Source organism: Rhincodon typus, chromosome 9, assembly GCF_021869965.1.
Source record: "Rhincodon typus isolate 14 chromosome 9, sRhiTyp1.1, whole genome shotgun sequence".
Classification (NCBI taxonomy): domain Eukaryota; kingdom Metazoa; phylum Chordata; class Chondrichthyes; order Orectolobiformes; family Rhincodontidae; genus Rhincodon; species Rhincodon typus.
Genome location: NC_063340.1, coordinates 75,938,776 through 75,963,433, shown reverse-complemented (window position 1 = coordinate 75,963,433; position 24,658 = coordinate 75,938,776). Strand labels below are relative to the sequence as shown.

Sequence of the window (24,658 nt, the reverse complement as noted above, 5' to 3'; positions counted from 1 at the left end):
ACTGCTGATTGTGGTGGCTGCTTTTCTGTCTTGCCAGTTTAAAATAGAAGTGAGTTTGGGAGTCTCAACTCAGCTCCCAGTGGATCCATGTATACAGAAACAATCACTTAGGAATAAATTTAAATTCCGTATTTGGCCATGCCGCAACCTAGCTAGGACTGGTTTGAATGTAATAATCAAGCCTGCTAAGATTAATTTCTTAATTTTTCATTGGATTTGGGGAACAGAAGAAACTTGTTTTTAAGATTGAACATTTCAAATACACAGTAATAGTGGAATGAAAATATTCTATAAGCTGGCCCCCACAGGCTTAAACCACTTTCTTACTTTTGTTGCAGGCAACTGGTTGTATTTTTATTGGGTGTGGCCAGCTTGCAGCTGTTTGTGCAGAGTAACTGGACAGGGCCTCCTGTTCAGATAGAGCCACAAGATATTTTGCCTGCATCAGTCATTGGGAACTTTGGAGAGGTAAGTTGACTTTGCATCAAAACCTGCAGCAACTGACCACCCATTTACCATAAAATCTGACGTAGGCTGCACTTCTCTGTTGTTTTATTGCTGCTACAATCCTGTGTCTAACCTCATTTAGAAGTCATGTCTGTAGATTTGGAAAACATGCAAACATATTTTTGCACGCTTCTTCTGAGGAAACTGGAAGTATGATTTGTATTAAGGACTTTTGATCAGAATGCATTAATTAATTACATTTGGAAAACCTGTCTTATCAGCTACCCTGGCTGAGTGAGTTAGTGTCTTGGTGAGCAAAGTAGCATCAATGTTTATCCCTCTCTGAAAATTCAGACCCTCTTTGCCCCACTCTTTCTAGTCTGTTGAATGTTTTCTCTACCTCAGACACAAACCTCTCACCCACATCAAACTTGTATTTAATTCTCTTTGATGATTAGTTTCCTCAAGTTAAATTTCAGGTATTGGTTTCTGAAAAGTGATGGTCAACTGCTAAATTTTCAAAATGGAGAACTTATTTTATCTCTAGTTTAAATAGTTTTCCCCACGCCTTTTTTTTGGTCTCTATTAACATGAACCTTTAGCTGAAAGGGCAGCTGTGGTGGCTGGTGCTCAGAACCCACTGTGAAATTTTAGAACCTATGAAAGATGAGACCAGGGGATGCTTCTTCATTTTCTTCAAAGTGTCCTTGTCTATGTGTGAGAGTGGGAGGGTCAAAATACTTCTGCACATCAGTGAAGCCAAGGATAAGAAGTTGTTTTTGAAGCCTCCTCTCCTCCTCTCCAATGTATCTAATTGGATTCTGGATAAAGCTGTTCTTTTTCTTGCCTGATAAATTGTTCCAAATATGTTTTAGTCTTTGAATACAAGTGCTTCCTTAATAGTTGTTCCATACTACGTTTGTCATGACCGAGATGGGAGGAGTACACTGCCTTTTTGGAGTCGCATTACTTGATAGGCTACAACATAAATTTAATTATATCATCTGGTTCCTGACATGGCCTATTGTAAGCTTCCAGCCTTAAAATAAAAAAGATCCAGCAATCGGGTTTCTTTAATAATCACAACATTATTCGTTTATCATAAACAAAGTTTATTCAGTGATGATGCAAAACTGCTTAGTGAATTCAATTTGTAATAAGAAAATATAAATGGTTACCCCTCTATATAATCCAAAGTCCGCACATATCCGATAAAGGAGAATAAATAGATTTCTCACTGCAGCAATTCACTTTGGGGGAGAAAATTGCTTTTCGCCAATAAATCTCAGTTCTTGGAGGCAAAAGATGTGGAATGTTCTGGTGGCATCTGCCTAACATTCTAGTATGTTAGATATATGTCATCAAACACAAGCAGATCACGAGCTCTGGGATCTTTGCTAACACAGCTTGCTCAGAAAATGCAGTATCAAAGATTCTTCTGGATGCCTTTCAGGTGGACAATCAGGATTCAGACTGGAACAGGGTTCCAGGTACCAAACTGGGTCCAGAACAACAGGATTTTCTGAAACAGGGGAGCTGGGTTTGGAACCTCTTTCCCTTATCCAGGCTGGCTACCAGCTGAAAAATCGGAGCAATCTCAGAAGCTGAAACTGTAAGCAGACAGTCAGAATCCCAGGCAAAGAGTCTGCAGTAACCAAGCAGTTACCAGAAGGCACGTGGCTGTCAAGAGATGCCAAGTTTGTTTAAAAAAAAAAAAAAAATTTCACTGTTGACTTCTAAAGAATGACTTATTTAAAAAAAATTCTAGGTCTTCTCTTCAAACGCAAGCCTACAAAAATACTGTATATAAAGCTACTGTAACATTTTTTAACATGTATTTCTTTTTTGAATTAGGAGAATAGAAATTGATGGAAACAAATTTGGGAACATAGGACGAAGGATTGGCCATTCAGCCCTTTGAACCTGCTCTGCCATTCTAGGTCATGCCCGATCATCTTGTCAAAGCTACTTTCCCAAACTCTGCTTCTCAGACTTTCTTTCCTTCCCCATCACTGTATTTGTCTCATTGTGTATGTGTGTTTTTTTAGAAGGATAGTATTTAAGTTATAACGTTATAAGTAAGCAATTCATATTTCTTTCTTGCCACTCGTTTAAAATCCATTTGATTGCAGTAAATAGTTCTTTTGCTTGACGTGCACATTCTTTTAACCTGCGTTAGACAGGTAAAATTGGGCAATTCAATGGCTTAATCAAAGTTTTGATGATTTTCAAATTTGTGATGACCGTGGGAATAATGAGGGTTGATTTCTACCACACTACTTCAGTGAATTGTAACAAATGATTTGTATTATCACAATCATTCACTTCCCAATGAATTCTGGTCCAAGTTTTTGCTCCTAGACGCAGCTGGTTGGCACTTCTTCTGTGTTTTATAATAAGTAGTTGTTATTTTTAAAAACCAACTGTATAACCAAATCCAGAATACCAGTGATTTAGGAATATTTTGCTGTTTATTTACAATGAACTACAATAATTCATGTGCTCTCTCCCGTTCCTGTGTCTTTAGGGATAAGCAATATTGTGTGTTTTGGTAAAAGATGATAATAGTTTACAAAATTAGAATCTTTATTTGCTGTCACAATCTATCATTAAGTACTGGATGCTGAAACCATCGTCATTTAGTTTCAGTGCTGAACTCAAAATTGCAGATTAATGAAAGACTAAATAATTCTCCAGGGTCTTTATTATAACCTTCTCAAAATAAATGAAGCATTGAATAATAAATTAAGAAAACACACATTTCTGCAGCAATATTTAAGTTCGTAAAAATATGCTGTCCGTTTTTTCTCTCCCCTTACAAACAAAAAATGTCTCAACACAATATCATGTAAAAAATATTTCAACATTGTAGTCGGGTCTGGGTAGGACACTCTTCTGAGGGTTGGTGAGACTCGATGGGCCGAATGGCCTGTTTCCATACTATAGGGATTCCGTGACTCTGTGAAAGAGTTCAATGTGTTTTAGACTCATTCGTTCAGAAAGTAAATACTGCCTAGATTGTGTTGGAATACAGCAAAGCTAAACCTTGCAAACTAATGTGGAAAAAAAAAGCTTATTTTGAATGTAAATTTGAAATGGAAACAAATGCTTTGTAAAACTCCAGGCCTATAAAACAAAAGTTTAAATGAATGAGTTAACTAAAATTCTTTGCAGTATAGAATGTTTGAAGTTGAATTTTAAGTAGAATTGTCAAAAATGTAGGAATGTATTGAAAATATTTAATCAGTTTTTAGAATTGTGTTCTTCGTAGAAAGCTTTTCGAGGCCTTGTCTTTTATGCACTATGCTTTGTTTAATTTCTCATGCTATTACAAATTATTTTAATACAGTCCCATAACTGTTCCCATTTGATTGTATCTCCTCAGTTCCCATCCATCAGTTTTGGAAATGTTGCACTGTTAGTAAGCCATGTGACTGCAGGCATTACATTTGTCCTATTCCTGTCCTCATCCAGTACAGCAGATTTTTTAAACAGATATCAGTGGATAATGGATCGGACATAGAACCTCTAAGATTTATTTCCATCCCTCAATCCCCACTTGGCGGTGCTGAAACTAATCATACAACCCCCTACTTCTCCTTAGCAGAGTTGTCCCAGTGCATATCAGGATTAGACTTGGACGGCCTAGTAACCACACCAAGCATGACAGGTCTCTGCTGAGTCATTGGGTTTTTTACAAGTCAGCTTAAGATGGATTTAGATCGCCACCATCTACAGTATTTTACTTTTATTAATCTAGCTTTAACCAGGAGTATAACTAGTGACTAAACATGGCTAGTGATGTCTGGCTGTTTACATTACCAATGCTGCTTTGGATATCTTGCACTTAGAATGGTGTGTGAAATGATTGTCTGTGTCTGTGTATGTTTTTGTTGAGAGCAAGAATTGGAGTGAGGATCGTGTTCACATGGTAATAGTAAGTGCAATTTGCCTGAAGAGTCTCCCATCTTGGCCATGATGTGTGGGAAGCTGCTGAGGGAATAGTAATTGCTGTCAGGGAGGAAAGGGCCATCCAGTGATGACACGGGCAGCAACATGTGTCTTTTGAAAAAGTAATTGGCCAAAAACACTCGCACCTCGATTACATTGACAGGCTGAGTGTTTGCCACATTGAGCTCATATTGTCCAGTCTTGAGATGTATCACATTGGCACACCAAGCTGCTGCATCAGCAGGCTGCACCCTTATGCTTTGTTTTAGAGAAAGTTTTGTTTCCTGGGATTTGACAAAATGCTAAACAAATTGTTCTTGCAATTTTGCCTACAAAAATACCTAATTTGGGAATCCTTGATGCTGATCTGTACAGACAAAGTAGAATACATTTTCTATTTCCAATCAGATTCCATACCCTAAAAGCACAGAATTCAGTCAAAATAAATATTGCAGTTCCAGCAGCTTAAGCTTGATACAATCCATGCAAAGTAAACTTCTTGACTGGTACCCCAACCATTAGCCTGAATATTCGTTTCCTCTACCCCAGTGCACAGTGGTTGCAATATGTCAGCTACAAGATGCACAGCAGCAACTTATCAAGGTTCTTTTCCCCTACACCTTCCAAATCAGTTCATTTCTACCTTCTAGAAGTATAAGGGCAGCAGACTATGGGAGCGCCAACATTGGCAAAGTTCCCCTCCAAGGGCAATGCGGTGGCTCAGTGGTTAACACTGCTGCCTCGCAGAGCCAGGGTCCCAGGTTTGATTCCACCCTCAGGCGATTGTCTGTGTGGAGTTTGCGTTTTCTGCCCGTGTCTGTGTGGGTTTCCCCCAGGTGCTCTGATTTCCTCCCACAGTCCAAAGATGTACATATTAGGTAGATTGCCGTGCTAAATTGCTTCCTAGTGTCCAAGAATGTGCAGGTTAGGTGGATTAGTCGTGGGAAATGTGAGGTTACGGGGATAGGGTGGGGGATTGAGTCTGGGTGGGATGGTCTTCAGAGGGTCGGTGCACACTCATTAAACTGAATGGCCTGTTTCCGTACTGCAAGGATTCTATGATAAGTACTTCACACAAACCTGACTTGGAACTGCATTACAGTTCCCTGGCTGTTGCCATGTCAAAATCCTGAAATTCCCTTTCTAACAGCACTGTGTACCTACACCACATGGGCTGCTGTGGTTCAAGAAGACAGTTCATTATCACCTTTTCAAAGACTATTAGGAATGGACAGCAAATGTGATGCTCATAACTCAGGAACTTTTTTAAAATTATGGACAAAGATGGGCAGGCTGTTTTATTAAACAGGACTCAATAGAGAAAGTGAAGGTTGATGTGCCCACCTGAGCTACCCCTGCTTAACCCATACTTGCTAAAACTTTTCACTGGATTCCTGCCACTGACAAAGCTGAGATGACCCAACTCAGGACTTTGAATTATTCCAGTGAGGAGTTATGATTCCAGTTTTGATTCTGAGTGAATGAGGTAGCTGAACGGCTTTCACGAGTAATCTAAAATGATCTGAACGGGGTTTGTGGTTGGAGATGATAATTTCAGGGGAATAGGCATGAATGTAGACTTGCAATAGACTCTGATTTGATTTTCGTAATAGTTTATTCTTTATGGCCTGCTAATTGAGGACAGTTGGAAAACTGTATATGTGCCTTTCTCTTTTTTTCACTTTTTTTAATGCTATACATAGTTCCTGGGGTAGAGATTTACTCAAGAACTCCCAACTAAGGGAGCCTTTATTGATACCCAATAACTTTACCATGAGAAGTGAAAGGGAATTTGATTGGTATATCTTTGTTTTATTTTAGCCTCAAAGTCTGCGAGCCACTCTGTTGAACAGTCTGGTTTTGGACGGAGAATCAATTTATAGCCTTGTCTCTAACCCAATCCTACTGGTGTTGGCCAAGTCAATCCTGGTGAGCTGCAGGAGGAAGCTTCATCTTCTCCAGGTAAGGATTGATCCTTCAGGGATTCCAGAGATATTGGAAAGATCTAAAATGTACTTGGGCAGAAGCTCAACACAGAGTTGAATAGGATGCCATGATTGCCAATGATTTGTTTTGAGCTGAGAGACAAGTAGAGAGGTTGAGAAAATTCAAGGGGATAGCTGGTTTTAAATTACAGGATGTCCATCTGACTATGATTTGGGTCATTTTTGTCTTGTGGTGGATGGAACCCTGATTGCAAAAGATTCACATATGGATCTGTTAGACAGATGAACGCAGAGTTGGAAGCTGCAAATATATTCAAGGACTTTGGAGAGGAAACGGAGATTGGAGTTGGGGTGGGAATTTGCAAGGGAGTGAGGAAAGGTGGGTTCTTTCCAGAGGATGCTGGTGACGGTGTTAAGAAACAGAACGAATACCTCGGGAGAGGGAATTGTTTGCAGCTCACAAGAGGCCAGAAAAGAAACTTAATAAGTGTTTCAGTGTGAACAGACCCAAGAGAGCTGAAGGTGGATCTTTTTGTTTTTATTTACTCATCTAGTGGAATGTGGGCTGGCTGCCTATACCTAGTTGCCCTTGAGAAGGTGGTGGTGAGCTGCCTTCATGAACCGCTTGCAGTCCACCTGCTGTGGGTTGACACTCAATGTCATTAGGGAGGGAATCCCAGGATTTTGACCCAGCGACAGTGAAGGAGCGGCGATATATTTCCAAGTCAAGATAGTGAGTGGCTTTGGAGGGAAACTTGCAGTTGGTGGTGTTCCCATATGTCTGCTGCCCATGTCCTTCCAGATGAAAGTGGTTGTGGGTTTAGAAGGGGCTATCTGTGGATCTTTGGTGAATTTCTGCAGTGCATCTTGTAAATAGCACAAACTGATGCTACTGAGCATTGGTGATGGAGGGAGTGGATGTAGCACCAATCAAGCGGGCACTTGTGGACAAGATGACTACAGAGAGTTCAGAGGGTAAACTGTGATGCTGGGAGAGGAGCAAGAGAGAGATAGGGGTTGAGATCTATGTAGGAAAGGTTGGAGTTCAGGAGTTTTGAAGAAGGGTCACTGGACCAGTAACGTAAACTCTGCTTTCACCCCACAGATGCTGCCAGACCTGCTGATTTTCTCCAATTTCTGTTTTTGTTTCAGCTTTCCAGCAACCACAGTTCTTTGCTTTATTCCTGGGGAAACCTTAGTATGTGTGGCAAAATAATGTAGGGGAAGCAGCTGGGATGTAAATAACATGAGTAAGGTTGCACTTATTGCCCATAAGCAGTAACCAAGACCAGGCAGGGTAGCAATTTTGACACAATTATCATATTTGTCAAACTCAACTTGACAATTTGCAATTGTTGAATTTTATAAGGGAAGTGGCGTCAAAGTAGTGATGTTGCTGTAGAAGTACCCAGGGCTGATGTTCTGGGAACCTGGATTTGAATAATAATGACCCTAACATTTGAATTCAATAAAAAAAAGTGCTGACAAGTAATTTTTCACTGGTGATTGTTGTAAAAACCTATCTGGTTCACTAATGTCCTTTAGAAAAAGCAATCTGCCATTTTTACCTGGTCTAATCCACATGTGACTCCAGACCCACAGCAAAGTGGTCGACACTTACCAGCACCTTTGAGCAATTCAGAATGGCTAATAAAGTTGGCCTAGCTGGTAATGACCTCATCCCTTTAAAATTTTTGTTTAAAAGTTGGAGTGATTACAAGGGGAAGGCAGAAATTAATTTGATTTTCAATGCCGTCTGAAACATTTGATCTAATTTCTAGTCACTGCCTTGAATTGACTGTCAGCTGTCATTGTACTTTGGACATTGTATTTGAACAATTCAATCAATGTTCCTTCTTGAAGAATATTTTTTGTGTTGTATAGTATATGACCAGAAGGGGGAGCGATTGCTCCACCTGGAGCTGAAGTAGTTCTGATTTCACATTTCCATGAATGCTGCCACCCAGTGCAAAGGTGCCTCTGCCAGCATTATAACTTAGACCTTCAAAGGAATTTGTTTTTTTTACATTATAAAGCTCCTTGAAAAGATTCATCTGAAACAAGAAGATTGGCATAAAACAATGAATGTATATGTTAATATGATTTGAAAAAAAATTTTTCCTAAATGCTGTTAACTTTAACACATAACCACAACTCTCTCTTTCCCGAAGAAATAAATATTCAAGTAGTACAGGCAACTTGCTACTTAGAGTCATATTCTTGCAGCACAGAAGCAGACCCCTCGGTCCAACCAGTCCATGCCGAAAATAATCCCAAACTAAACTAGTCCCACCTGTCTGCTCCTGGCCCATATCACTCCAAACCTTCCTATTCATGTACTTATCCAAGTGTCTTTTAAGTGTTGTAATTGTACCTACATCCACCACTTTCTCAGGAAGTTCATTGCACACGCGAACCACCCTCTGTTTAAAAAATGTGTCCCCCATGTCTTTTTAGTCTAAATCCTCTCACCTTAAAAATTTGCCCCATCCAATGGAAAAGACATCTACCATAAACTCTATCTGTACCCCCCATGATTTTATAAACTTCTATAAGGTCACCTCTTAACCTCCTGTGCTCCAGTGAAAAAGTCCCAGCCTGTTCAGTCTCTCTTTATAACTCAAACCTTCCGTACCTGGCAACATCCTGGTAAATCTCTTCTGAACCCTCTCCAGCTTAAAAATATCCTTCCTATAACTGGGCAACCAGATCTGGGCACAGTATTCCAGAAAAAGCCTCACTGAAATCCTGTACAACCTCAACATGACTTCCAATCCTTATACTCAAAGGATTGAGCAATGAAGGCAAGTGTGCTTAAATGCCATTTTCTTAACAAAGTTAAAATTTATATGATATTGTCCCAGAAAAGTACAAACTGGGTGACACAGTAGTTCAGACATTGTCCTTTTCTCCTCTGCAACATGGATTTAAATCTAGCCTAGGTTGATAGAACAAAGGATTCCTCTGACTTTTGCAGTAGGAGCTCTAATTAAAATGAATTTCAGCAGTTTCAATCTGGTTCCATTCATTCACCCATTTACTTGTTAATGTAAATTCACTCCAGGTCAACCAAGCCTTGGAATTTTAGAAAGTTCTGACCTTCATGTTCAAATCTGTATAATGTTACCACTCGCCATTTCTGTAACTGCTTTGAGCCTCTGAGATAACGGAGAAACAATTTTGAAATCCTAATCATCCATGGATTTAGTCATTGGTCCTGATTGGGCCCTCAGCTCTGAAATTCTCTCCATAAACGCTTGAAGACGGTTCTCAAAATCTAAATATTTGGTAGAGGTATTGATCACACGTATGATCTCTCCCTTTGTGATTCTGGGTTACATAGTTTGATTATGTTCCTGTGAAACACCTTGAAATGCTTTATCATGTTAAAGGGAACAAAATTGTTGCAGGTGGTTGTCGGAGGAGATATTAAATAAATCATTAAATAAACTTTTTAATTCAGCAATCTCATGCAGAAAAGCTACTGAAAAGTCTCTCACTGTGCCATTAGCAGTCCTCCTTCAGGTCGAGCCTTGAAAGTAAGAACATTTACTCCAGACCTGACTGTTACGTGTAACCTGGAATTTCCTGGCGGAGATACTATATACCTTCAATGAGAGGAGTATTAATCCCCAACATTAAGTGTAAATGGGAATGCAATTGCTACCTTCAGGCTCAATTTCACATTGTGAATGCGTGAACACCAATTTACATTTATGCTATATAACTGAACGTCTCAAAAGTGCTACTTCCGAAAAGTGCTACTGCATGGGATTCAGAACAACTTATGCTTGATAAAGCTTTAATTTCAATAAATGGCCTAGGGTGTTTCAGGGCTTGGGTATAGTTGCGAAGGGCAACAAGCTAGAGGGGAATATAATAAAGCTTAGTTGAAGGACTTGTTTTTAGCTGTTGAAGGTAGGCTTAGGTTGAGCATTTCAGGTGTGGGACCATGACAGCTGAAAACTTTAAACTAATGGCAGGGCAGTTGCAGAAGCCTGAATAGGAAGAGCAGAGGATGCATGGTGACATGAAGGTCTTGAAGTCCCACTGGTAAGGATAGCTTTTGAAATGACATAATTGAAGACAGAATTCTTGAATTGGCATATTGGAAGATGAGATATTGGAGGTTAACCAGATCAAGGGAAGTGGGGCAATAAGTTTTAAGGTTGGATAGAAGAATTTGCAATTAGCATTGGGTGGAGCTTGAAAGAGCATTGAGGAGAGTATTGAAGTACTCTAGTCTGAAGGTGGTGAAGGAATAAAACAGGGTTTCTGCAGCGCTTAGATGTAATCCAGACTGTGTACAGAGTGCAAATGGGCAGTAGCAACTATACCTTGCATTTGTAAAGCACTTTTTAATGTGTTTAAAATCCCTCAAGACATTTTAAAGTTTAACGCTAAACCATGAAAATAAACATTAGGTCAAAGAAGTGTGTTTTAAGTATTGACTCAAATAAGGTGAGCATGGAGGCAGAGTTTGGTTTAGAATCTAAATGGTGGACAGATAAAAATTGGGAATGCAGACGAAGCCAGAACTAGATTTTCACAGTGTGGGTCATGAGGCTGGAGGAATTTCTGATGATAGTTAGAACTGAAGCCACGAGCATCAATTTCTATATAATTTTAATATAACCTCCTTTGTCGAGAGGCGGAGAAAAAAAATCTTTCTTTTTTTGCAGATGTTGCCCTGGTGGACAATGCGGTGTGTGCACATTCAGCAGCAATTACTGGCAGAGCGTTCGCCTCAGCTCTTCATCATTATCCAGGGCTGTATTGATGAAGGTACAACATCTCCAGAATCTTACAAAAAAATTTGTAAATGTCATGTGCAGCAGATGGGGAAAGAAAACCAATTTTTAAATTCTTGACTTTGTTCATTGAGATGAAGTTCATTACATTTCAACATGTGACAATACTTTGGCTTTAAGTGGTGTATTTGACCTCTTCTTAATGGAGAAAGGTTGAGACAGAAGTGCCGAGCGATCTGCTCAAAGCCAATAAAGCAAACAGTGGCCTGAATAGGAAGGGTCAAGCTCCCACAAACAAGGATTTTTAAGTTTTAGCTTTCTGCAGTTGCTGGGTCTTGAGGGTGGATGTGGAAGCTGTTTTTCCTCTCGTTGTTACAGCTAAAAGCTGGGGTTTTCTTCCTGCTGCTAGAATTACATGTGAGACAATCTATTTTACTGAATTTGCCTTTGCCAAGGGTGTGTTTATGGGGTGTTACTTTACTGGTACAATTAATTAGTAATAGTTTATGTATATTACTTCTTAATGTTAAATGTTAAGCATTTCGATAGGGTTACAGTTAAGCCAATTCTTTTGTTTTATGTTTGTTTCGTCTGTGTTTTGCTTAAGGTCGAGTCGTTTGACCAATCAAATTGCATCTGGAACACAATGCCTTACACTTACCTTTAAAATAAGAAAAGGTTAGGATCTAGACTGTCTTCTTGATATATGTTGAGGGGAGTTGGTCTGGCCCATAACAAATACAACTAAATGACTTTATTCAGGAGTTGCAAGGTTTTATAGATTATACATTTCAGTAGAAGACCACATTCAATTAAAATACTAAATTTCCATTAAATTTCACATTCAGATGTGATTGCTACTATGCAACTTTCAGAAATCTAGTTTTCTTAAAATATGCCATTACAGAACAGTTAGAAGTGGGACAAGACTTGAGAGTTCTTTGAATTAAGAAGTAAATCATAAAATTACAGTTTCATTGATTTCCTCAGTTACGTTGTACCAAAACCCAATAAAACACATAGATGTAATTGCATAGATTGCCATTGTTGTATATTCATACACTTAAAGCATAATTAAATATGTTTTTAAAATGGGCAGAACTGTTCATTTTATAACGGGTACAAGTTGTGCATCATTAGCTGAATAGAATATTGCAGTGGTGGTGCATGAATATAAACTTGGAATGCATCATTCCTTTTATGTGATTTAAAACAATTTTTTGTTTGGTTGTATTGATCTAGCCAGTTGTTCTGAATTGCTGGTAAAATTTCTGTCACAGTCTACTGTTGTCATTATCCCCTCAACAGATAATACTGAGGAAGGCAGCAGCAAAATACAAAAAGGCATTATTAAGCATGCAGAATGGGCGAACTAATGGCAAATGAAATTTCAATACATGTGTGGATGAGGGTGATCATGTCGGTAGGAGGAGCAGGAGACCACAAAATAAAAGTCTAATTGAGTTGGAGGAGCAAAGGGATCTTGGAAAACACATTCATGAAACATTAAAAGTAGCAGTGCAAGTTAACAAGTCTATAAAAATGCTCCAAAGATGCCCTGGGGTTCATTTCTAAAAGAAATAAAATGAAAAGCAGGGAAGTTATGTTAAACATGTACTGGGTATTGTGAACAGTTCTGAGATCTATATTTCAACAAGGATATAAAAGTGCACAAAATAATGACAGACATGATATCATAACTGAGTTTATAACCATGACAACCAGAAGGTGTCTTTTTTCCTCCAGAGAAGAGAGGGTTGACAGGTCATCTAAAATCTTTAACTTCACAAAGGGCTTTGATAAGTACATTTGGAGATGTCCAAAGCTAGGGCCTATAAGTGTAAAATAAATAATGAATCCTTAAAGAATTCTGCAGAGACATCTTTACATTGAGAGTTATTAGAATAAAGAAGTTTCTACCTTATGAAGTAATTCAAGTGAATAGTTTCAGTGGCTTTAAGTGAAAGCAAGATATGTATATGAGGGTGAAAGGAACAGAAGTCTATGTTGAGTAGATTAGATACAGTGCAGTGGGAGGAGGCTTGTGTGGAACAAAAGTACTGATGTAGACCACTTGAGCTGAATATCCTGTTTCTGTGCTATTTATGTAATTGCTATTTTACGCCAGAAAACTCCTAGAATTTGGAATAAATTGTTATAAACTTCCTCCCCACCCCACCAGGCAAAAACCATGAATTGCATCACAGGTTGGGCATCCATTATCCGTATGTTCAAGAACTTGAAAAGACCTCTATATCAGATGACTTTTCAGAAGCAAACTCTGTAGACATGCTGAGTTCTGGCCCTTTGGAAAAAAAACTTTGCTTGGCCTGAACAGACGACAAAGCAAAACTTTCCTGACCTGTAACAGTCTGATTTGCTGTTTAACAGTAGGAGCATTACAGATGAGAACCTGATTGTACTGGGAGCACATATGATTCTGTCAGAACGTTCAGGTTCCATGGCAGGACCAGAGTGGTTTATTTGGGCTAATGATCCTTTGTACTACTGAGGGAGTGGTGCAAGCTCCATTCCTCAGACCCAAGAAGCTGCGTGGGAAGATTTGAAAGTTGTTATTCTGTAAGGAATGAGATCAAGTTTGCTGAAGGACCTTTATCTCACCCTGTCTTCTAGGGTATTAGGCGTACTGGAAAGATTTTCTGCTTCTGAACTGGAGCGATTCTGATATCTGTCACTTAAATAAAGCACTGTTTGCCACTCTTTTATTCTCTCTTTGTTACTGAGCAAACTTCTTTGTCAAGGATTAGTATTTTCTCAACCCATGAATTAATCTTTATGGAAAGTTCCCAGCTCAGTGCATTTCAATTTGTGTGAAGAGTCAAGGGGTTAGTGGAATGCATTTTATATTCCATCCTATACAGTACGTAAATATAATAGCGTGATCAGTTTAGTTACTTATTACTTTTTGTTTGGAGCTGAAGCAAGAGATTTGCCAAGGTTGCTTCCTGAAAGCTGCTGATATTTTTGCTGAAAAGCATGTTTAGCATTTTAAGAGTGTGCCAGGAGGACATTCCAGATTTCAGATTGTACCAGAGTTTAATGAGCTCCTTGCAACGGATATGTATTTTGCTTATATGTTAAAAACACCGTTGTATGCAAAAGCACAATTGCTGATGATGCACTGATATTCTTTTTGCTACTTCAGTAGTTTTCTTTTTGAGAGACATTTTTCTCAAAGGGCAACACCTTACTTGAAAGGGCAGTGCATGTCAAGGCCTGGTTGTTCTCTTGAGTTCGTCCTTTCCTTTAATAGCATCACTTCAGCAATTAGTGTTTGTTGTAATGGAAAGTTTTTGTGGTGTCGTCATTGTATAAATATTACATTGACAAAAGGGTACCAACTGTTGCTTGGAAATGGCAGCCCAGTTTGATTTTTCTGTCTCGCCCCCTGCTCCTTATGAGTGCATTTCTAATTGTTTGCTCCTGTTAATACCTTTTACAACATTGCGTTGGAAGGTTTAATGAGCACATTTTTGTGCAGTTTATCAGAAAGGCCTGATGAATATTTATTCACTATGGTCACACAAATCCTTCCTTTTTATCCATCCTCACACCTCACTCCATAGAGTCCTGCTTCATGCCTGCTTTTTCTATCAGTTCCCTGATGATGTTCTATCTGCAAACTTCAGAGGTTGCATAATTACATTTGTGTAATCCAGAGAAATTGTTTTGAATATTATGAGGATATCCAACCCAAAAACTGAAGTGATTTGACTTGACAGGTGATCTTCTTTACGGATGAAAAGATATGTGCTTAATGAAATTATTCATCATGTAGAAATGATATGTAAAAATGGTGTGAGAACAAACTTCTTTTAAAATATGTTTCTGTGTTGTATAGTTTTGTATATGTAACATATTTTAGGATAATCAGACTTTGTTTACTTATTGTAAATTGACCAGGTGCCATTCTGAGTTAAGGGGATGGAAGAAGTGATGTAAACAGCAGTACGTTTAAATAGGTTATTTTGTGCAAGTTCTGGGAAAGATTCAATTACATGTTAATTGAAATCACTGATCAGTTCATATATGTGGGGCTAAATATTGTTGCAGTCTATGCCTTCTTTCTCAGCAATAGTTATTACACTTCCAAAAAAAAAGACAGATTTGTATTAATGTAGCATTCTTCATGACTTCAAAATGCTTTAGACACTCCACAGCCAATGAAACACTTTTGGATTGTAATCCCTGTTGTAATGTAGAAAACCAATTGGCCATTTTGCAGACAGCAAGCTTTCATGAATAGCAATGAGTTTGTTTTGCGTGATGTTAATGGAGGGATAAATATTGGCCTAGATATTTGGGAGGTCTCCAATGTTGTTATTTGAAATTGTGTCGCGGAATCTTGACAACTACCTGAGAGAGTAGGTAGGCCCTTGTTTGATGTCAGATCTCTCACCTGAAAAACAAAATCACTGGAGTACTGCACTGGCGTATCAACCTCAATTACATGTTCAAATCTATGGAAAGGAAGATAAACCCACACCCTCCTGATGACACTCAAGAGCACAATTCACTAAGCCATGGCTGAAATTCAAAGTACTTAATTATAGAATGCTTGGAAAGGTGATAGATATTATAAAGTCACACATATTTCCTAATAATTGAAAAAGGCTAATTCATTTGGCAACGTTATACAGAATATGGAACATAGATCTGAAAATGTTAAACTTAAAACCCAACAGAAGGCCTGATTATGATTCTATGGTTGAAATGCTAGTATTCTGTCACTTGAAAACATTTACTGCACAGACAATAAATTGTCAGAAACAAACACAGAGAATGCTGGTGAAAATCACATCTGGCAGCATCCATGGAGAAAGAAACAGAGTTAACATTTCAAGTCCAGTATGACTCTTTGGACTAGTAAAGTTAGTGCTGTTTCTGTCTCCACAGCTGCTACTAGACTGTCCCGAGATTCTCCAGCATTCCCGGTGTTTGTTTCAGATTTACAGCATCTTCAGTATTTTATCTTTATTCAAGAATTATTAGGCTTTCAGCAAATAATGACAAGATGAAAGTCTTTTAGATGAGTTAATTCTGTCCTTTTAAAAATATCAACTGAATTGCACCTCCCAATTATTCATCCAAGCATGTTGACAGGATCTCTATATAATGTCTTTGTTTTGTCAAATGTCTCATCCAACCAAAAAGGTGTTAAGAAAATAAACAAACTTAACTATTCAACATCTTTTGTTTTGGTCCCTGAGAAATAATAGGAAGGATGAAATATTTTCTTCATGTTCGTCAAGCAACTGTGCTGCAGTTAGCAAAACAATTTCCAAGACTAGTACTTTGTAACATTCTGAGCCAAAGTGATAACTGACATGCACCCAACAACACAAAGCTGCCGACTACATAACATTACCTCTTCAGATGTCATACTGATAATTGGTATAGATGTTAGAGATTTAGGGACTACTATTCTGAAGATGAGACCGAGGTGAACATTTTTTCTGTGCATTTTATACAATGAATTTGTAATCCTGTGTATAACAGATTAGGGAAGACATTACCTCTCATTGGTGGAAGAATGAAAAGATCTATATCTTGTGTTTTATCTATCTTTTTAATAATGATTGAAGATTACTCAGTAATGACAGTGCAATAAGGCACATAATCCAATACTGATATGTCACAAAGATGAAGGAGGAAGGAGCGATTGAAGGCATTCCCCTAGGTCAGGTAAAAGCAGATCTCTGGTGTGTTAAAACATAATGATAATGCATCAGAGAATGCAACTAGTACTGCAGTCAAGACTGTCCCCATTGACCAGAACATTAGCTTCGTTCAGTTGATAATATCTTTGCTTGCCGATCAGATGGTTGCGGGTTTTGGTACCTCTTCCAGGTCAATGCAAATAATGTAGGTTGAAACTTAAGTACACCATTGAGGAGTGCTGTGTGGACAAAAGTTCTGTCCTTGAAATCATGAAAGAAGTTTGCAAGATGGATGTGTACTGACTTATCTTTGGTAGGGAAATGTAGAACAAGAGGTATCTCGACTTAGAATTCAAGCGAAAATAGTTACGAGAAATCTTTATACAGTATTGAGGTATGAACGTCCTTCTCCACAGAGTCAATTTGAGTGATTGGAAAAAAAACTCGATCATTACATAGGAAGTAAGAATATGAAAGAATGTCCATGCTAAAGAAAAATGGCAAGTTAACATGATATGACTAAAACCACTATAAACCTTTCACTTTAGCCTCACAGTCTCAGTTTTGCACTGAGTTACCTGAGAAATGACGAAAGTAATCCCTCTGGTTATCCAGTGCACTATTTTAGGCATCTTTCTGGAGCAGAAGTTACTCAACATTTTGTTATATCTTTGATGTATTCCCAGTGCTTACAAACAAGGCATTCTTCAATTCTGGGGATTGCAGAAATTTAGCAATCCAGTTCCATCTGGAATGTGGCTATGCTTTGCTATATTACTACGAATACCAGAAGGCCAAAGAGAATTTCGACAGAGCCCAGAAAATGGCAAAACTTTCTACCACCATGACAGGTAGGTCAGACTCTCGCATCGTACATTTCAGTAGTTTTTTTATTTCGTTCCCAGGCTTTAGCTACTATTGTCTAGAGACTGAAATCTTGCCAAGATAGCTGTTTTCTAAAATGTATATTTAAAAAAACCTTTGAAAATAACTAGTGGGCTTCTCCAAGCATTTCATTTTGTTGTTAAAAATTATGAAAGTAGGGAGCTATAAGCTTTCACTACAATGAATCTGTTACAGGTTAAAGTGGCAAGATTATGTACTTTTGAATAATGTTATTGGCCTCACTACACTACAGTAAGGTCTTTCCACTTGCAGTCACTATCCATGACTCTTGTCCACTGAGAAACTATGGTGAAGTCAACTGCTGTGCCCCAGTAACATATCTAGTATTGTCTGGACTGCCCAGATGAAAAATACTGTAACTGTGCTGCACCTCTAACTGCATTGTTCATTTTTTGTGTTCTCCTTTTTATCTTCCAGTCGTTTTCAGAGGGTGCCTTCTAGTGGAAGTGAATTGTAGGTGTTAGAGTTTGAAACTTAATTAGTTCATCCTCTGCTGAATTTCTGAGTGATTCCATTTTAATGCTGATGCTAATCTGACCTCGAGAACCATTGGATGTACAGTATTTAGATTTAATGAAGGCATTTGATAAGATGCCACATCAAAGGTTACTGCAGAAAATAAAAGCTCATGGCTTGGGGTAAGATTGACATGGATAGAAAATCAGCTAGTTGACAGGAAATTGTAGGCATAAGCTCTTTTTCTTTTTCTGGTTGGCAAGATGTAACAAATGGTGTGCCACAGGGGTGAGTGCTTTTTCCTCAACCTTTTGCAATTTATATAAAAGATGTGGATGAAGTGACTAAAGGTGTGGTTACTTAATTTGCTGACATCACAAGGTAGGTAGGAAATTAAGTTCTGAAGGGGACATCATGAGTCCACATAAGAAAAGAGAGGGTGGTTGTTAAGTGAGTAGACGGTTTTCTGTCAAATAGAACATAATGAGGGAAAACATGCAGTTTTCCATTTTGGTAAGAAGAAAAAAAAATTATCTAAGGTGCTGTTGAAGGGATCTTAGTTCATAAGATTAGGATTTTAATGTAGAGGACACTAGTTTTGCTTTCATAGTTATGAGCTTGATTTAAACAAAGAGTAATGAACATGGCTATAACGTGTACATCCTTTAATTGAGAGTATGGAGCTCATTCAGTTTTATTCTTGACTTTCTTGATTAATTTTGTATTCTGTTTCATTTTCAGTGACTGGAGTTAAGTTTTTCACTTACCGTCCACTCCCCATCCTTTAGCACTTCTTTCAGTTCTTCTCATTTAGTGATGTAGATATGGATTTGCATTTCTTTAAGGTGCCTTGGGGAAGCGTACACGATTCCAAGAAGACTATTTAGCTCAGCTTATCTTGGATGTCCAGCAGGAAGATGGTGCCCTCCATCAAACAGATCTCATGTTAACACCAACGCCCTTGGAAAATCTTCCCAAGGTAACTCGCATAGAATTGTACTTAAAATTGAAGTGGTTCTTCGACTTGTTGCTATGACTTATAAGTAAGACAGAATCATGTCTAGCTTAAGGTTGGTAATAATGAACATTGATCTCAGTGTTGAAACCCTATTTTAACATGGGAAGGGTGTCGTTGAATAGGTGAAAGTTAAAATGGGTAACCACTTGAGAAACAGACCACCTTCTGCATTGTCTGTTTCTTTCTTAAAAATTTGTTTTTAGGATGCAAGTGTTATAGACAAAACCAGCATTTAATGCTCATCCTTAAGAAGGCAGATGATGAATTGACTTCCTGAACAACTGCTGTCCCTTTGATGTAGGTACACCAACAATGTTTTTTTTCTGCAGTAATTTGATACAACCGAGTAGCATGATTGGCTAAATCAAAGGGAAGTTAAAAGTCAGTAACATTGCTGAGAACCTGCAGTCGTGTGTAGCCTAGGCCAGATAACGATGACACATCCTCCCCTGACTATTATTAGAATTTTTTGAACACTGTTGAAAAAATGATCATCATTTAATGAGACTAGATCTTTATTCCAGATTTATTGCTTAATTGAATTTAAATTCCCCTGACTGCTGTGGGGTGATTTGGACTGTTCTATGGAAATATTAGTCCAGGCCTCTGGATTACTAGTCCAGTAACATTGCCACTGTACTGACTGCCAAAACTGGTCACTGGGCTCAGTATGTGTTCTGAGGGCAGGAACATCATGTTAAAGGAGACAAGGAGCTGAACATGTTGTTCTTGGTGCAGTGGGTTATTGCGAGGGCCTTGTGACTGCATTTCTGTAACTCCTTTAATGTAGCAAAATGAGCTAAGACACTTCACAGGAGTGTAATCAGAAAAGAATTGACACCAAGTCATGGAAGAAGAAATTAAGGTAAGCAATTATAAACCTAGTCAATGAAGTCATTGCCTATCCTCCATTGCCCTGGAGGAGCTGGTTGTGAGCTGCCTTTTTGAATTTCTACATTCCATGATGGAATTTTCTGGTTCTGATTGGAGAGATAAAAGTGGAAGCATCTGAGGCAGTCCCATCTAACTGGAAACAGAAAGGCTGTGTGAAGAGAATGGTGTTGATGACATGTGAAAGGTTGGTGGGTGGATCGAGACACACAAGTAGGGGTATCATGGTCACGGTCACAGTCACAGAGAATATTATTTGTGACTTTGGTCAGAGCTATTTCACTGCTGTGGCATGGACATAAGTCCAACTTAGGGTGTCAGAAAAGATGGCTGTAGAATTAGGAAGCAATAACACTTGCAATTAATTTGGAGAGGTGAGAGAGGCTGCAGGTGGGCCTAAAGTTTTCAAGGAGAGAGGGGCCAAAGGCGGTATCTTTAAAGGATTAATAACGGCAGATTTGACAGGCTTGTGGTATTAGGAGACAGAACTATTCTCAATGTCGGTGGACTAGAATGATACAGGCAATACATAATAGTTGGGGAAGTAGACTAAAATGACATATTTTCAAACATTTTTGTGTCCAGTTGCTCCTCTTGCTGTCGCTGTCCAGAAGAAAAGCAGCAATGGTTTCTCCATGCAGAACTCTGGTTAAGATAGCTGTCTGGTTCTACTTCTGTAATTAAAGCCTGATTTGCACTTAAGCGTGTTTTCCGGTGGATTGCCATCTCCTATAGTTGTAACCTGAAGAGTTTGGTAGCTGTGTCCCATGAGTGAATTTAAACATCTACCTGTCTGATGTTCGCTGGCCAGTGAGGGTTAAAATTATCCTGAGACTCCCTTAAATATTCACATTTGTTATTTTTTTCATTGGAGCCCTTGAAACTTTACAAAGCAGCTGGAAGGTTCCAGTCTATTTTACAGATGTGGCCTATAGTCGTTGTGGAACCTTCTGTGTAATGCATCACAAATTTCCTGACAGTCTCCGCCTTCAAGAATTCTTGGAGCCCAGAGAAAAGTGTATTGCTGTAGTATTGGCATGAGCAGAACAGTAGATGTTAGATCTTTCTGGTGTCTTAAACATTGTGCTGGTGAGCTTATTCCTTTCTCCTCCATGAAAGAGCCTCAGAAAGCAACTTATAGGAACTTGTTCTGCATGTCTAAGAGTTTTCACTGCATTGTTGACAAGTAGCAAATTCAATCCAAGGCATGTTAGGTGCTTGCTAAAAAGCTGTCCATTTGGAGGCCCCTCAGCAGGAGAATCATAGGAATGCACAATGTTGCTATGCCAAGCTGAACACAATGCATTAGCATATATCCTTACAGTTTGAGTTCCTGTTATTTAGCCACTTGTCTGCAATTACATCATTTGGAACAATGTAAATTAGCAACAGCAGCAAGGAATGTTCCCTTTTTTTATTCCATAATTCCTGTAACATCCTAGCCTGTTCTAATAACTTTAATTGTGGAAATAACTGAGCAACTTTGCAAAAAAAAGTAGCCTTAACTGTTGCCAGCCTCCTCGACTTGGTAACCTCCATTTTTCGGTGCTTGATGTTTAGAAATATGATGCTGGTTAATAAGTAATGAAGAGTGGTTGATCTTGATTAACTTCTTTGGTAACAGTTAGAAAAAAATGTCTTTAAAGGATTGCAAAGTAAATCTGGAGCGCACATCTTAAATTTTGTTGGATGTTGCCTCACAATGGAATCATGGCTCAGATTAAGTAAGGTGGAATTGAGTTTGTGACACAGTGAATGTGTGTCCCTAGAGTTGCTGATAGAAGAAGTTAACATAGCCCTTCTAATGAGTGACCAGCCACGTTTGTAACAAATGACCTCCTGATGGATCTGTCCACAGTGGGAGGGGGAGGTGGAGGTGGAGGTGTGTTATTTATTGAAAGAAAACAATCGGTTTTGTATTTCTACCACATTCACTCTTTAAATTGTTGGACATCAGGAGTTGATTGTACCCTATTGCCTTGCATGATGTGTGATCACTGGAGAACAGCCAGTGGCTATACACCAGTTCTTGCTTTAAAAAACATTTATTCCATGTAATGTGTCTGGAATTTATGTTTAGAGACCCTCATTAAACAGAACACCGTGGAAATGAATAGGAGAAAAGTGGGACAAAAACACGCCAAGGTAGATTTTACAGCGATCTGATTTTCACGTTACTGTACTTCAGACATTTTTCTAATTTTATGGGTTTTTTCAAATCTTATTTTTGAAAAAGTCGCAACAGTTTCAAGTGCTCCAAGCAGCAATCTAAAAGATTGTAAGAAAGGTTGACTCCTGGTTGATAAATAGAGACTGTAATCAACATTTACAGTTACAAATAATTTATTTGTTGCTAATGTATTTGGTAGCATTGAGCAAAAAAGAGAGAGAAATGTAGTCAAGTCCAATGTGAAGTGAAAAATTCCTTTCCATGGATGTACAAAAACCTCTCTGATTTATTGAAGAGTACAATGGAATTGGGGAAGAAGGCAGACAAGAAGAACTTACATTTACATAGCATCTTTAACCTAGAAAAATGTACCAAGATGCTTAACGAGAAGAGTATCAGTGCACACTTTTTAAGAGTGAGCCAAAAAGGAAGCTATATGGGCTGATCGCTAACTAAAATGGTCAGAGGGCTAAGTTTTAGAAGGGGAAGGGGAAGGTAAAGAGACAGAGAAGTTTAAACAAAGATCTCAGTAAACACCAGCCATTGGTGGGGTGGTTAAAATTGGGGATGTGAACTAAGGCAGAATTGGCGAAACACCGTTATCATGAAGGCTTTCTGGCCGGGAAGAATTTACAGTGATAAGGTGGGGCAAGAACATGGAAAATAGATTTACACGATATGATTGGAATTTAAAATTGAGCTACTGTGAGATTGGGTTCTAATCTGTGTAGTTGAACTTGAATTAGAGCAAGTTCTTGCATGAACTTGAATTAGAGCAAGTTTGTGTAGGATTGCAGATGGGAAATCAGCCAAGAGAACATTGGAATAGTCAAGCCTAGGAATATCAAATATGTAACTGTGGGGGGATTTGGTAATGGTATGCTAGATTAGGCAAGCCTAAAGTAGAAATAAGCATCTAATAAAAACTTAGGAATAGAACTACCTTTGACCCACATCGAACAGAAAGATCCCTGTTATGGTCTCCTTTCTGATATTTGCAACACAGTGAAAGTGTTATAACTGACATCACCTCCTCAAAATTGTGGAATAGAATTATTGACTAGAGTTCCCACTTGGAGTTGCGTATGGGGGAAGTTTTGAAAGGTTGCAGGACTGATGCAAAGGCTCAGGGAGTGGGAGAGAAGATAAATGGCCTCAAAATATTGGGGAATTTGTAGGTTTTCAGTTGATTGTGTTCAAGCGGTTGGGTTCCAGATGATGATGCCAGAGCAAGCAGCAATATTGCACAGTGCCCCAGACATGTGGTTTTATAAGTTAGAGCGTCATCACCACCCGGGTCACAAGACATGCTAACCTAAACATTTTTAACTACTCAGTTTTGTAAAAGTAGGATATGAAGTGTCTGTTCTCAAGACAGAATAGAATGAGCTGAAAGGAGATCAGGGAGGAATTTGCCAAGGACGCTATCAGGGTGGTCCTGACCTGAAGGTATTTAAATTACTGGTCGCTCAATCTAGGTACTGATGTGATTGTTGCATTAATTGGAAGCAAAAAAGTAACCTTGGCAGACCATTGAGATTCTAAAAATACCTACCCCTTCTCTCCTCAAATGCTCCATTAGAGAAGCAAATGAAAAAGTTTCCTAATGGTATTGACAGTTGCATTGCACTTGCTGGTGATATCTTGTTAGACTTACTGGGATTATATAAAACCCCATACATTTTGGACCTACTCTAAGTGTTCCTTATGTTACATACTGTCAGACTTGTTATATAATGCTCCTATTACGTGTATTGGGATGTTTTATGATGTTAAATGGGTTACTTAAGTGCTACTTTTTGTATCATAATCCTCTCCAGATGCTAAAATGGAACAGATGAATATTATAAAAAAAGGTACAACAAACAACTTGGTGATGCAATGTCATTATTCTTGCCAACAGAACCTTGAACTGAGTGATGACACTTTACTGAACTCGATTAAACTAGCAGACCCTAAGGAGCAGAATGTGCCAGACCTATGTGCAGAGGAGCTTGCTGTTATTCTTGCTATCTGGTAAGCATTTTTAGATGTGGGATAGACCCATATATTTTATGATATTATGAGCACTGCATGTTATCCCTTGTTCAATATTGATAGAAGGAACCATGTCAAGTAAAACTTTTGAGTTTTTCCAGTCCTGTCACAACCGTGAAATGCAAACCGAGGATCTCCCAAGGCAATACAGAGTGAGCTAATCTAAGCCGAAGAGCTCATTGGGCAATTGATGCAGTTACTGAAATAAACACAGGTTATTGTGAATGCTGAAGATCTGAAGTAACATTAGAGTGTGCTGGAGAAACTCTGCAGGTTTGGCAGTATCTGTGGTGAAAGAAACAGAGTTAATGTTTTGAGTCCAATATAACGCTATCTCAAAACCAAAGAAGTCGTATTGGACTGGAAACATTAACTTTGTTTCTCTCTCCACAGATACTACCAAA

The 24,658-nt window shown here is 38.6% G+C and overlaps 1 protein-coding gene across 1 annotated transcript in view; it reads left to right on the top strand.

Moving 5' to 3' along the window:
* The window catches only part of LOC125484081 (baculoviral IAP repeat-containing protein 6-like), a 49,010-nt gene extending 24,773 nt beyond the window's left edge, over positions 1-24,237 (top strand). Inside the window, exons 13-18 of the mRNA XM_048601358.1 lie at positions 339-468; positions 6,220-6,360; positions 11,027-11,129; positions 17,463-17,627; positions 18,984-19,117; positions 24,121-24,237. Of these exons, the coding sequence (XP_048457315.1) occupies positions 339-468; positions 6,220-6,360; positions 11,027-11,129; positions 17,463-17,627; positions 18,984-19,117; positions 24,121-24,237 (790 nt within the window). The remainder of the gene's footprint in view (positions 1-338; positions 469-6,219; positions 6,361-11,026; positions 11,130-17,462; positions 17,628-18,983; positions 19,118-24,120) is intronic.
* The last annotated feature ends 421 nt before the right edge of the window (positions 24,238-24,658 follow it).